Here is a 14,201-nt window from a genome sequence, read left to right on the forward strand (position 1 = left end):
CAGACTCCCTGCTGAGTGTGGAGCCCGACGCGGGGCTTGATCTCACAACCGAGATCATGACCTGAGCTGAAATCAAGAGTCGGAGGCTTAATAGACTGAGCCATCCAGGCGACGCCCCCTGGAAACTCTTTATAAAGTTATAATGAGTGGAGGTTCTCCTACATCAACTGCCTGAGTCACACTGTAAGAAACAACAACCTCTCCTCTTCCTCTCCACCATCTGCTCGGTAGCCCCAAAGCAGCAACCATGCATGAATGCATCTCCATCCATGTCGGCCAGGCTGGTGTCCACATTGGCAGTGGCTGCTGGGATAAAACCACTGGGGGAGGAGATGACCCCTTCAACACCTTCTTCAGTGAGACAGGTGCTGGCAAGCATGTGCCCAGCGCTGTGTGTGTAGACCTGGAACCCACAGTCACTGATGAAGTTCGCACTAGCACTCAGTGCCCGCCACCTCTTCCGCCCTGAGCAGCTCATTGCAGGCAAGGAAGATGCTGCCAGTAACTATGCCCGAGGGCACTACACCATTGGCAAGGAGATCATTGACCTTGTCTTGGACTGAATTTGGAAACTGGCTCCACAGCTTTGGAGGGGGAACTGGTTCCAGGTTTACCTTCCTGCTGAGGGAACGTCCCTGTGGATTATGGCAAGAAGTCCAAGGTGGAGTTCTCCATTTACCCAGCCCCATCCCCCGCCCCCAGGGTTTCCACAGTTATAGTTGAGCCCAACAACTCCATCCTCACTACCCACACCCCCCTGGAGCACTCTGACTGAGCCTTCATGGTAGACAATGAGGCCGTCTATGGCATCTATTGTAGAAACCTCGATATTGAACTTCCAACCTACACTAACCTGAATAGATTGATAGGTCCAATTGTGTCCTCCATCACTGCTTCCCTCAGATTTGATGGAGCCCTGAATGCTGATCTGACAGAATTCCAGACCAACCTGGTGCCCTAGCCCTGCATCCACTTCCCTCTGGCCACATATGCCTCTGTCATGTCTGCTGAGGAAGCCTACCATGAACAGCTTTCTGTAGCAGATATCACCAATGCATGCTTTGGGCCAGCCAACCAGATGGTGAAATGTGACCCTGGCCATGGTAAATACATGGCTTGCTGCCTGTTGTATCGTGGCGATGTGGTTCCCAAAGATGTCAATGCTGCCATTGCCACCATCAGGACCTCACGTACCATCCGGTGCCCCACTGGCTTCAAAGTTGGCATTCATTACCAGCCTCCCACTGTGGCACCTGCTGCAGACCTGGCCAAAGTACAGTGAGCTGTGTGCATGCTGAGCAACAACACAGCCGTCACTGAGGACTGGGCTCGCCTGGACCACGAGTCTGACCTGATGTATGCCAAGCGTGCCTTTATTCACTGGTATGTGGGCGAGGGCATGGAGGAAGGAGCTTTTTCTGAGACCTGTGAGGACATGACTGCCCTTCAGAAGAATTATGAGAAGGTTGGTGTGGATTCTGTAAAAGGAGAAGGTGAAGGAGAAGGAGAAGGTGCCCACAAAGTCAGGCACCTGGGTGGCTCAGTTGGTTAAGCTTTCAACTCTTGACTTAGGCTCAGGTCATGATCTCAGGTCAGATCTTGGGCTCTGCGCTCAGCAGGGAGTCTGCTTGAGAGTCTCTCCCTCTTCTGCTCCCCTCCCCTTGCTGTCTCTCTCTTTCTCTCTAAAATTAATCAATAAACCTTTAAAAAAAAAAAGATTTTATCTTTCCCTCTCCCTCTGCCACTCCCCCACAACAACAAAAATGTCACAAAGGTGCTGCCTTTAGAAGGAAGCTTATTCTGTTTGAACATTGAAAAGTTGTGCTCTGATCAGTTAATTTGTATGTAGCAGTATATACTCTCATATACAATTACTGACCTGTGCGTTAAAACATGACGCTTTGTTACAGACCCAAGCTGTCCATTTCTCTGATGGGTTTGAATAAAGTATTTACTGTCTTAAATGAAAAAAAAAAAAAAGTTATAATGAGTGACTCCTGTCATTGTCTTCTGTTTGCCCTCAACTCCATTCTGTCACATTGAAAGATAAGATTTCCCAGGCTTCCTGGTGTGTAGCTACTTGACTGTTTCTAGATAGTTGAATGGGAGAAGGAATAGGGTCAATTCCAGGACTGGCCCATAAAACCTTTCAACAGATGTTACCTAATTTCCTTTGCTTATCCAACGGCAGAGCTACAGGATAGAAGGAACAAGGGTCTCTTGGTCACTTTTTAAAGGAAGCTGATCCCAAAAGCCATCTGATGAAGAGCAGCCACGTAGGATTGTTGTGTGAATGAAAAATAAGTTTTGGGGGCGCCTGGGTGGCTCAGGCGTTAAGCATCTGCCTTCAGCTCAGGTCATGGTCCCAGGGTCCTGGGATCGAGCCCCGCATCGGGCTCTCTGCTCAGCGGGAAGCCTGCTTCTCCCTCTCCCGCTCTCCCTGCTTGTGTTCCCTCCCTCGCTGTCTCTCTCTCTCTCTTTCAAATAAATAAATAAATAAAATCTTTAAAAAAAAAAAAGAAAGAAAAGTAAGTTTTGTTGCATTTAGCCAGTGAAATCTATGGATTGTTATTACAGCAATTAGTCTACTCTAACACAACTCTGACAGTGGCTTATTTACTATGTTCTTTTAGGACTTTAAGAATAAGTGATGTCTTGAGGGATGCTGTGGTGGAAACTTGGGGAGTCTACTTCAATGAGAACAGCCTTCCTTTTATATATTTAAGATATGTAATGTATGACATACTAACACACACATGTGTGATATGTAATGATGCACATGGTGAAGACTTCAAAAGGCACAAAAGATTTTATAGTTAAAAAAAATCTCCTTTATACCTTTGTCTTTCAGTCTCCCATTTGCCCTCCCTAGGAGCAATTTCTGTTACCCATTTCCTGAGTTTAAGTGATAATTTATATGCATATAAACATATGTACTGGTAAAACATTTAACCAATTCCTCATTAATGGACAATTAGTGTATTTCCAACCTTTTGCTAGTATAAACAATGGCACAATGAATGTTCTTGCATATATGTCATTTTACAATATGCAAGTATATCTATAAAATGGATTTCTAGAATTGAAATTGCCAGATTAAAAGGCATATGGATTTTACATTTTTTTAAAGATTTTATTTATTTATTTGACAGAGAGAGAGACACACAGAGAGAATACAAGCAGGGGGAGCAGCAGAGGGAGGGGGAACAGCAGAGGGAGAGGGAGAAATAGGATCTCCGTGGAGCAGGGAGCCCAGACATGGGGCTCCATCCCAGGACCCTGAGATCATGACCTGAGCCGAAAGCAAATGCTTAACTGCTTAACCGACTGACATCCCAGGCACCCCTGCATTTTACATTTTGATAAATAGTGCCGAATTGCCTTCCATGGGATTGTACCAACTTACATGCTTACTATTACTATACAAGTGGGCCTGGCTCTTCACATCCTTTCCAATGTAACATATGGTCAAATTTTGGTTCCTTACTCTCTTGATATGTGAAAAATGGCATTTCATTGTGTGAAATTTTACATCTTTCACATGTTTATTTTTTCTTTCTTTTTTTTTCTTTCTCTTTCACATGTTTAAAAGCTACTTGCATTCCCTCTTCTATGAGCTGAACTCTTCATTTTCAGCTGAGCTATCAATCTTTTTCTTATTGATTAGTGGAGTCCTTTAAATATTAAAGGAAATGTATCTACATTATATGATAGAGTTAAGATCATTCAATAGATAAATTCTGCTGCTAAAAACCAAAGTTTGAAAATCACTGCCTATGCTACTTTTCTTTCTTTTTTTAATATTTTATTTATTTATTTGACAGAGAGAGACACAGCAAGAGAAGGAACACAAGCGGGGGCGGGGGGGGCAGTGAGAGAGGGAGAGCAGGGAGCCCGATGCGGGGCTTGATCCCAGGACCCAGGAATCATGACCTGAGCCGAAGGCAGATGTTTCATGACTGAGCCACCCAGGCGCCCCAAGATTTTATTTTTAAGTAATCTCTACACCCAACATGGAGCTTTGAATTCACAACCCCAAGATCAAGAGTTACATGTTCTACCAACTGAGCCAGCCAGGCACCCCACTGCCTATGCTACTTTTTAACCTGGCCTTGCTAATAAAAGCTTGCCCCCTCATCCCCTTGGGAATCTTTGTCACTTAGAGTCCCAACCAATACCACCTGTCCTTGTGGTTGAAACTCTAGAACAGAGTTTCTCAACTGCGGCACTGCTGACGTTTTGGCTGGAAAACTCTGCTGTCAGGGGCTGCCCTCTATATTATAGAATGTTTAGCAGCATCGCTGGCCTCTATCTGCTGAATGTCCATAGTCCATCCTTTCCTCCCCCACTGGGTTATGACAACCAAAAAATGTCTTCAGATTGTCAAAGATCTTCTGGAGGATGGGGGGCAAAATTGCCCCAGTTGAGAGTCACTGGTCTAGGTCTTTATATTGCTGGTGGAAGGCAGGCTGCACTGCCATTACTATTTGCTTTAGTTTGGACATCCCACACATCTCTCCACATGGTGTTTGATAATGTATAGAATACTCACGTTCTGTATGGAAGTACAACAGTCGTGTGATAAACTAATCAAAAGACAAAATAATATACATGAAACCATGAAAGAATAACATCTGCTAAACTTGTGGTTATACCTAGGAAATTTATTTTTTTTAATTTTTTTTTTTTTAGAGATTTTATTTATTTATTTGACAGAGAGAGACACAGTGAGAGAGGGAACTGCGGGGAGCCCAACATGGGGCTCTATCCCAGGACCCTGGGATCATGGCCTGAGCCGAAGACAGACACTCAACGACTGAGCCACCCAGGCGCCCCTTAATTTTTTTTTTTTAAAGATTTTATTTATTTATTTGACAGAGAGATAGCGAGAGCAGGAACACAAGCAGGGGGAGTGGGAGAGGGAGAAGCAGGCTTCCCGCGGAGCAGGGAACCTGATGCGGGGCTCGATCCCAGGACCCTGGGATCATGGTCTGAGCCAAAGGCAGACACTTAATGACCGAGCCACCCAGGTGCCCCTATACCTAGGAAATTTGAAAAAGAAGCAATGTACGACAGGAAAGTCAGCCACCACTTAGGCCTCACAGAGTGGGAGGAGCTTAACTTGATCTCCAGAACCCAAGTGTAGCCCTCAGGTTGTGGTTTCAAAAAATGGTTCCTCTTGGGCACCTGGGTGGCTCAGTCGTTAAGCATCTGCCTTCGGCTCAGGTCATGATCCCAGGGTCCTGGAATCGAGTCCCACATCGGGCTCCCTCCTTGGGGGGAAGCCTGCTTCTCCCTCTCCCACTCCCCCGCTTGTGTTCTTGCTCTCGCTATCTCTGTCTCTGTCAAATAAATAAATAAAATCTTTAAAAAAAAATTTCCTCTTTTCCTTTTAAATTATTATTATTATTAATTTTAAATTGTTATTATTATTAATTTTACATTATTATTGTATTTATTAGTATGTTAGCGTGTTATATATGTTTATCATTATATATTACATACATTATTATATATTATACATTTATTATTATATATTACCATATTTGTATATTATTATATTTATTAAATTAAATTATTATTTCCTTTTAATTAATATATAAATGCTCATATTTATTTATTTATTAAGATTTTATTTATTTTTTTGACAGAGAGATAGAGAGAGAGCACAGGTAGGCAGAGAGGCAGGCAGAGGGAGAGGGAGAAGCAGGCTCCCTGCTGAGCAGGGGGCCCGATGTGGGGCTGGATCTGGGGACTCCAGAATCATGACCTGAGCAGACAGCCGCGTCTACGGCCATACCACCCTGAACGCGCCCGATCTCGTCTGAGCAGACAGCCGCTTAACCCACTGAGCCACCCAGGCGCCCCTAAATGCTTATTTTTAAAAAAAGATTTTATTTATTTATTTGAGAGAGAGAGAGTACAAGAAGGGGGAGGGTCAGAGAGAGAAGCAGACTTCCCGCTGAGCAGGGAGCCCAACTTGGGACACGATCCCAGGACTCCTGGATCATGACCTGAGCCGAGGATGGCCGCTTCACTGACAAGCCACCCAGGTGCCCCATAAATCCTCATTTTAATACATGAAATTTTAGCAAGAAACATTTATTGATGTGTCCTCAACCCTTCTGTTTATGCCTACCCTCTCTATCAGGGATGTTAAAGTGTTAACATTCTGACATGTAACCGTCTATACTTTTTCCAAGCCTCTATAGCCATATTTACATATAGGTTTGTATATAGGTATATAGGGGTTTTAAAAATAATAAATAAGGGATCTTTATTAAATAATAAAAAGATCATAGTATACACATTTTTGTGCAACTTGTTTTGTTACAGTGTATCATAAACGTTTCTCAAGATCAGTTGTAGATCTTTTCAATGATTGCATAATATGCCATAATAGCTGTACACCATAATTTGATCAACAGTTTTCCTGATGAAGACATCTGGATTGTTTCTTTACTTTTTTTCCTGCAACATCTATACCATAATAAACATTCTGGCATTCATAGTCTTACACTTTTATTTCATTAAGATAAATAGGGTTTTGTTTTGAAATGTATGTGTGTATTTATAATTTTAATAAATATTCCAGATTACTTTCCAACACTATGATCGCAATGCATATGTATGAGAGTATCAGTTTCCCCATAGCCTGGTATGCAATAGATGGTAACAATAAAATTTGTTTTGTGTTTGCCATTAAGAAGTGAAAAATGGTACCTCATCATTTTATTTGCATATCTCTGACTACTAATAAATTTGAACATATTTTAAGTTTTTAGGTAGTCAAATATATTTTTCCATTTTTAATTTAATTTAATTTTAAAAAATTTTTTGTAAAGATTTTATTTATGTATTTGACAGAGAGAGACATCGAGAGAGGGAACACAGCAGGGGGCAGCTGGAGAGGGTGAAGCAGGCTCCCTGCTGAGCAGGGAGCCCGGGCTCGATCCCAGGACACCGGGGTCATGACCTGAGCTGAAGGCAGATGCTTAATGACTGAGATACCCAGGTGCCCCTAATTTTATTTTATTTTTATTTATTTTTTTTTTTTAAGATTTTATTTATTTGACAGAGAGAGACACAGAGAGAGAGGGAACACAAGCAGGGGGAGTGGGAGAGGGAGAAGCAGGCTTCCTGCGGAGCAGGGAGCCCAATTCGGGGCTGGATCCCAGGGCCCTGGGATCATGACCTGAGCCGAAGGCAGACGCTTAACGACTGAGCCACCTAGGCGCCCCACCTAATTTTATTTTTTATTTAATTTTGTTGGTGGCCCATACAGGGAAATATATATTTTATTTTATTATTATTTTTTAAAGATTTATTTATTTATTTTAGGGAAAGTGTGAGGGGGAGCAGGGACAGAGGGAGAGAGAAACTCTAAGCAGACTCCATACTGAATGAGGAGCCTGACTCAGGGCTCAATCTCAGGACCCTGATTATGACCTGAGCCAAAATCAAGAGCTGGATGCTCAACCTACTGAGCCACCCAGGTGCCCTGAAATACATATTTTAAATAGTTCCTGTCCTAGTTAAGATCTTTCTTGCTACAAATTATACGGTATTCTTATTGTATTTTTTAATTTGGATCCTCAGTCCACCTAGAATTTATTTTTGCATTTACTGTGAGGTAGGAATCTATATTTTTCCACATTAATAACTAGTTTTGTCAATACCACTTTTTTAGAAGACACAGAGTTGGTAATAACTCCTCTAATAAATCATAGTCATATGAGACTGATATTATAGCTATAAAGCCAATTTATTTGTTTATATAAATAGAACTGAACTTTTCAAACATTTTTTTCCCCAGTGGGAAATTCTATATGGGAAACTAAATTACTGTTGAAGGCCGCTTAGGGGGCTTAGCACTAGAAAGCAAGTAAAAAATCTTAGTGACTAGTGCCAGAAGTCTATGACATTGGTATAATAAAAAAATATTTTGTCTTTGTCCCTTATTCCTGACACAGAACACCCTTGTAATTTCCTGAGTGATAGGAGCTTTTTTTGTTATTCATAATAAGCCCTTTTCTGTCACTTCTGAGTTCATGTTAATGAGGTAGTTCTTAGGTGGGGCCCCCAGATAGCCTCAAGATGGAGCTGGTCACCACAAAGATGAGTGATTAGCAGGTGGGAACTTTCAGCCTCACTTTAGGCCTCCAAAGACAGGGTATGGGTGTGCTGGGGATTGAGCTCTATAAAGACTCTTGAACAATTAGGAGACTGCTGAACTGGTGTATAGATTCACATCCTGAGAGGGTGGTGCACTTCAGCTCCAAAGGGACATAACCTCCTATGCTCAGGACCTTTCCACACCCTGCCTTAAGTACCTCTTCATCTGGCTGTTCATTTCTATTCTTTGTAAGGATACAGAGTAAATGTTTACTTTATAAATGTAAGTAATGTCTTCCTGAGTCCTCTGAGCCATTCTAGCAAATTCTTGAACTTTAGGGGGGTACCATGCAAACTCCCCATTTATAGTCAGTCAGAAGTACAGGAGTTCTAAGACTTGTGACTGGCATCTGATTGGGGGGCAGTCCTGTGAGACTGACTCCTGAAGCTGTGAGGTCTTTACTAATTCTGGGTAGTTAGTGTCAGGATTGAGTTGAGCTGTTGAACACCCACGTGGTGTCTGAGGAATCAGAGAACTGGTTGTTGGTGCTGGAAGACACCTCACAGGCCGGTGCATCTATGTTCATCCCATCAAACCAGGTACCATCAACCTCATGTCATCTTTCACAAACTTTCTCACCTGAACTGTGCTGGGGACAAACTGAATTTCCTTGTCTTGTTTCTTTGCCTTTTTTTTCTTTTTCTTTTCTTTTCCTATATGGAAATAATATTCATTTACATTCTTAATTTATTCTTTCATTCAATAAATATATGTGCCAGTTACTCTCATAGAAAACTGATGATACAGAGGTGAACTGGATGAATAAAATTCCTGCTCTAGGTGGGGGAGACCATCAATAAAACATAGAGAAAAATAAGTTAACAAAGAAAATAGGGGAATGTGCTTTATAATGTATTAAGTAAGGAGTAGAGAGGACTCGTTCTAGGCAAGGAGGCACCGGCAAAAAAGTATGAGAGATATGTGGCAGACTTTTATGTATTTAAGTGCTTTCAGAGTTATTTTCTACGTATATAAGGAAATACATATATATGGTCTCCCTTCCACACTCCCCCATCTATTTTTTTCACAAATAGCATTATATTATACACACTGGTCTACATCTTGCACTGTGTAGCCTGGAGATCATCCCATATGAGAACTTAAAGAGCTTCCTCATTTAAAAACATGGCTTCCTAAAAATGATAAGCTCAAGTTAGAGTATACTAATGCTAAAAATATTTACAAGAAGGTCAAGGTCAGATTCGGGGGAGGTTTGAAAACCTGAACGTGAACTTGCAAACTTTAAGGACTCAAAATGACTTGAATTTCAGGCAAGTAGTTCTCAACGACTGGTAGGCCAGAAGTCTAGTTGAGAGGGTTTTGTTTTGTTGTTAAATACCATTTGTGTCTCATTTATCCTACCTGTCATGTATACCCCTCTCTGATTTTTCAGCACATTAGAGATCATATTGATCACATAGCATTTAATAAATACCAGCAAGTGTCCTTGATGTACACTATATATAAATGAATGAATGAGTGAATAAGTAACAGATGTCCATAAGCTTACAAATATCTTTCTCAAAAAAAGCTGGGAATTTTCTCTCAATTTTGTTTAAAGGTAAACTGTTCTCTTTATTTGTAGGTTTTTGTTGTTGTTATTGTTAAGTAATCTCTATACCCAAGGTGGGGCTTAAACTCAGAACACCAAGATTAAGAGTTACACGCTCTGGGATGCCTGGGTGGCTCAGTCTGCCTTCAGCTCAGGTCATGATCCCAGGATCGAGTCCCACATTGGGCTCCTTGCTCAGCAGGGAGCCTGCTTCTCCCTCTGCCTCCTGCTCCCCCTGGTTGGGCGTGCGAGCTCTCTCTCTCTCTCTCTGACAAATAAATTAATAAAAATCTTGAAAAAAAAAAAGTCACATGCTCTACTGACTTAGCCACGCAGGTACCCCAAATTTTCTCTCAATTTTGATGGGATGCTGACTCTCAACATTTCATGTATTACATCCCACCAATGTGGTTAAGAATCAATTTATGAAATATTTTGTTGGTTAAGGAAGAGAAAGTAGGGGAGAGAACAGGGTCATGACTGTCAGCCAGGAAGGGTGAGGTGCCTATGTAATTAGGAATTGGGGAGAGTAGGAGGGAAGGAAGGACAACAAGATTCAGTCAGAGGGCATCAATCTGGGGGAACACTTCAGATATGATTCCAAGGCTTCAAGAACAAAAGGGATCACTTTCAGAAATGAAAAGTGACTAGGTGGGAGTCTCTCAGTTTCGAGGGAGGGGGATGGAAAAAAAGAGCGGGCACCAGCGCACGTGTGTGCACCAGCACCAGTGAGCCAGGGAGGGGCAGAGGAAGAGAATCTCAAGCTGGTGCCAACTGAGTGGGGAGCCCCAGGCAGGGCTCTATATCATGACGCTGAGATCATGACCTGAGCAGAAACCAAGAGCCAGAGGCTTAACCAACTGAGCCACCCAGGCACCCCCAACTTTTGGATTTGGATGGGACCTTAGAGATACATTTTCAATATTCTATTTATTTATTTATTTTAAGAATGAAGAAACAGGGCTCCTGGGTGGCTTGAGTCCTTAAGCATCTGCCTTCAGCTCAGGTCATGATTCTGGGGTCCTGGGATCCAGCCCCATGCTTCTCCTTCTCCCTCTGCAGCTCCCCCTGCTCATGCTCTCTGTCTCTCGAATAAATAAATAAAATCTTAAAAAAAAAAGAGTAAAGAAACAAGTTGCTTGCCTCAATTTTCAATTGGCTCGGTATAGGCAGGCCCCCATAATAAGCTTAAGGTATGGTTTACTATAAACTTGAAGAGGTCCTTTGTTCTAATGCCGCACTGCAGCGGCAGATGCTCTACCAAACATTGGCTCTAAATTTGCCTTAGTTAAGGCTAGATATGGAATGACAGTGTTCTGGAATTTCAGGGAAAGTGGAAAGTAGAGGGGCTTCTAGTATGCAAGGAACTACTTTATTTAATTATTCATTTATTTACGGGACTGATATTTTGAGCTACTAGGTACTCCTCACTTTACATATATCTCAATTCTTACAACCCTAAAAATATTACCATTTTAGAGATGAGAATATTACATTTAGAAAGGCCAAACAAATTGCTCAAGCTAGCGGGCAAGAATCTCAAATCCCAACCCAAAGTCAGAAGCGTATCCGGGCCAAGTCAGGTTCATTCTGCTCTTTGCTTATCGCCCGCTTGACCCAGTACACTCAGAGAAGGTAATTCACACACCTTTGGAGCCAAGGTGGTGCCGGAAAGCCGATAGGTTGATCTTCAACCCCCCAGATCAGAGGTTTTTCAGGGCGAACACCTGCCTTTAAGGATTTGACAATTTACACCACCCTGCAAGTGATGGGGTTGGGGAGCAGTCAGCTAAAGACAGGAGCAAGAAGAAAACGGAGCAAAGAGGAGCTGTCAGAATGGTGTGAAGAGGGTGAGGAGTGAACTGCGTCTTTTATCCTCTACTTATGCTGTTAAGACTATCCAGCGTATTTCACGAAGCTAAGCCTTGGCCAGCTTCATTCCTCACCGCCTCTCAGGAACTAAGTTTTAACCTCTTAGCTTAAATCTAGAAAAGACTTAAGGCAAGCAAGGTGTGCACTTCAGACTTAAGTGGAAATTCGCAGTGTGAACCAAAACTTGAGCCGTCCGGGCGACAGTGATTTGAGGCCAGTTTTGAAAAGAAGTTGGGAAACGGGCGACTTTGGCTGCTAGACGCGCCTGCCGCAGAGAGGTGGGGCCGCGTTTCCTTCCAGCCCACGCCGCCTCCGCCCGCCACGTGACCCGCCGTGTTGTGGTCCGGCCCGCGTGGGTGGCGGGAGCGGCGGGAGCGGCGGGAGGGCGGGGGCGACGAGGGCCTGGGTCACGTGACGGGGTTTAAATCTCCCGCAGCCGGAGCCGCGGGGGCGCCAGTGCCGCGAGGCGAGCGGGAGCAGAGGAGGCGAGGGAGAAGGGCCAGAGAGGCAGTTGGAAGATGGCGGACGAGGCGGCGCTCGCCCTTCAGCCCGGCGGCTCCCCCTCGGCGGTGGCGGCCGAGAGGGAGGCCGCGTCGCCGCCCGCCGGGGAGCCTCTCCGCAAGAGGCCGCGGAGAGACTGTCCCGGCCTGGGGCGGAGCCCGGGCGAGCCCGGTGGGGCGGCCACTGAGCGTGAGGTGCCGGCGGCGACCGGGGGCTGCCCCGCGGCGGCCGCGGCGCTGTGGCGGGAGGCGGCGGCGGCGGGCGGGGAGCCGGAGGCCCAGGCGGCGACGGCCGGGGAAGGAGACAATGGGCCGGGCCTACAGGGCCTATCCCGGGAGCCGCCGCCGGCCGACGACTTCTACGACGACGACGACGACGACGAAGGCGAAGAGGAGGAAGAGGCGGCGGCGGCGACGATTGGGTACCGAGGTGCGCAGGGCGCGGGCGGCAGGGACTGCGCATCCCCTCCTCCCTCTCTCGGGGCCCCTTCTGGTGTGGGGTTGGGGGGGTTCTCTGAGGCGGGCTGGGGGCTCAGGTCTGGTTCTGGGGCCTCCCTCTCCCCACCACGGGCCTCAACTGTGTGCCTCCCTGGCTGCTGGCCGGGCTGCGGGAGCGGCCCGCGTACTCCCTCCCTCCGCTCCCTCTTTCCCTCCCTCCGCGGCCCGCCTGGGCGGCCTCGCGCTTTGCGCAGCCGCCGCGCCGCGAAGCTCCCGCAGTTGGTTTTTAAAGTAAGTTTCTCTCTCCTCCTACTCTCTTTAGCATATTGCCTTTGTTGAACATCTTTCGCTTTTCCACACCCCTTCCCTGCACAGTTAAATCTGCAACTTTTGCTGGTCCTTTGCATCCTTTTGCAATTGTCTTTGCAAACTGACACACCTGTGCAATTATTGGTTTTTTTTTTAGGATCTCTTTTTAAACTTGTTTTAAATTTTAAGGAGCAAAGCTGTTTCTAAAGTCATAGTCTGCAAAATTGCAAAAGCATAGCTTTTTGCAAAAGACATTACAGTTTTTTGGTGCAGTTAATGCTGGGTATGGAGCATGATAGTACTTTAAGACTTTTTTTTTTTTTAAGATTTTATTTACTTATTTGACAGAGACACAGCGAGAGAGGGAACACAAGCAGGGGGAGTGGGAGAGGGAGAAGCAGGCTTTCCGCGAAGCGGGGACCCCTATGCGGGGCTCGATCCCAGGACTCTGGGATCATGACCTGAGCCGAAGGCAGAGGCTTTACGACTGAACCACCCAGGCGCCCCTGAGGGTTTTCATATTTTCAATCTGAGATGTTTCTGTCGTGGATGGATGTTCGTCTTTATCAATAAATCCAATCAGTGGACCATTTGACCATTCGTGTGCATTAAAGTCTAGATTAGTAAATTGACCCTTGATTTCAATAAACAGTTTAATATGGGAAATGAATAACGCATATATCTTTGTATGTCTAGTATTATACAAGAGAAGGGCACAGTCATAGTTATGTTTGAATGACTTAAGTTTTTGACAAGTTTCATGAATTCCTGTTACTTGTGATCTGTAATTTCAGTGTAACTAGATTAGTACTTCTTGTGTTTTAAGTATAATTATTTCTAGATTTTGGTGAACTGGAAGTTTTAAGATTCTTTGCAGGATCCATAAAGATGAGGCTATACTGCTCCTATGAAGGGTGCAAGCTGACCCAGGAGGCATTTTTAACCTAGGCACTATGAATGAATGTTCAGTGGTTTATTCAGTGAAAATCATTGCATCATAACTGTTACAGATCTTCATACATTTTAGATGCAGATTGTTTCAGCCACCTTGAGTTACTTTGGGTTCTTTTGCAGATGACCTTCTGTTTGATGATGAAATAATCACCAACGGTTTTCATTCCTGTGAAAGTGATGAGGATGATAGAGCCTCACATGCAAGCTCTAGTGACTGGACTCCAAGGCCACGGATAGGTATGGTTTCAGAACTTTAGAGAATGTCGTCTTTGTATATTTTTTAATGTCAACTAAAAATAGAGTTTTCTGGACCCTTATAACCTGGTATTGAGGTTCTTAGGTGCTTCCTGACATTTAGTGTCAGCTTATGTTTTCTAGGGAAAGTCTAGTGCTTTATTCT

At 44.3% G+C, this 14,201-nt stretch overlaps 1 protein-coding gene and 1 pseudogene across 1 annotated transcript in view; both read left to right on the forward strand.

Annotated features, from left to right (window-relative positions):
- The first annotated feature begins 247 nt into the window (after positions 1 to 247).
- On the forward strand, positions 248 to 11,589 carry LOC116644204 (annotated as a pseudogene).
- Positions 11,590 to 12,061: 472 nt separating this feature from the next.
- Positions 12,062 to 14,201, forward strand: part of SIRT1 (sirtuin 1) — a 29,839-nt gene continuing 27,699 nt past the window's right edge. Inside the window, exons 1-2 of the mRNA XM_032423777.1 lie at positions 12,062 to 12,530; positions 13,922 to 14,038. Coding sequence (XP_032279668.1) covers positions 12,119 to 12,530; positions 13,922 to 14,038 — 529 coding nt within the window. The 5' untranslated portion in view covers positions 12,062 to 12,118. The remainder of the gene's footprint in view (positions 12,531 to 13,921; positions 14,039 to 14,201) is intronic.

The sequence above is a fragment of the Phoca vitulina genome, unplaced genomic scaffold (assembly GCF_004348235.1).
Source record: "Phoca vitulina isolate PV1807 unplaced genomic scaffold, GSC_HSeal_1.0 scaffold29, whole genome shotgun sequence".
NCBI lineage: Eukaryota > Metazoa > Chordata > Mammalia > Carnivora > Phocidae > Phoca > Phoca vitulina.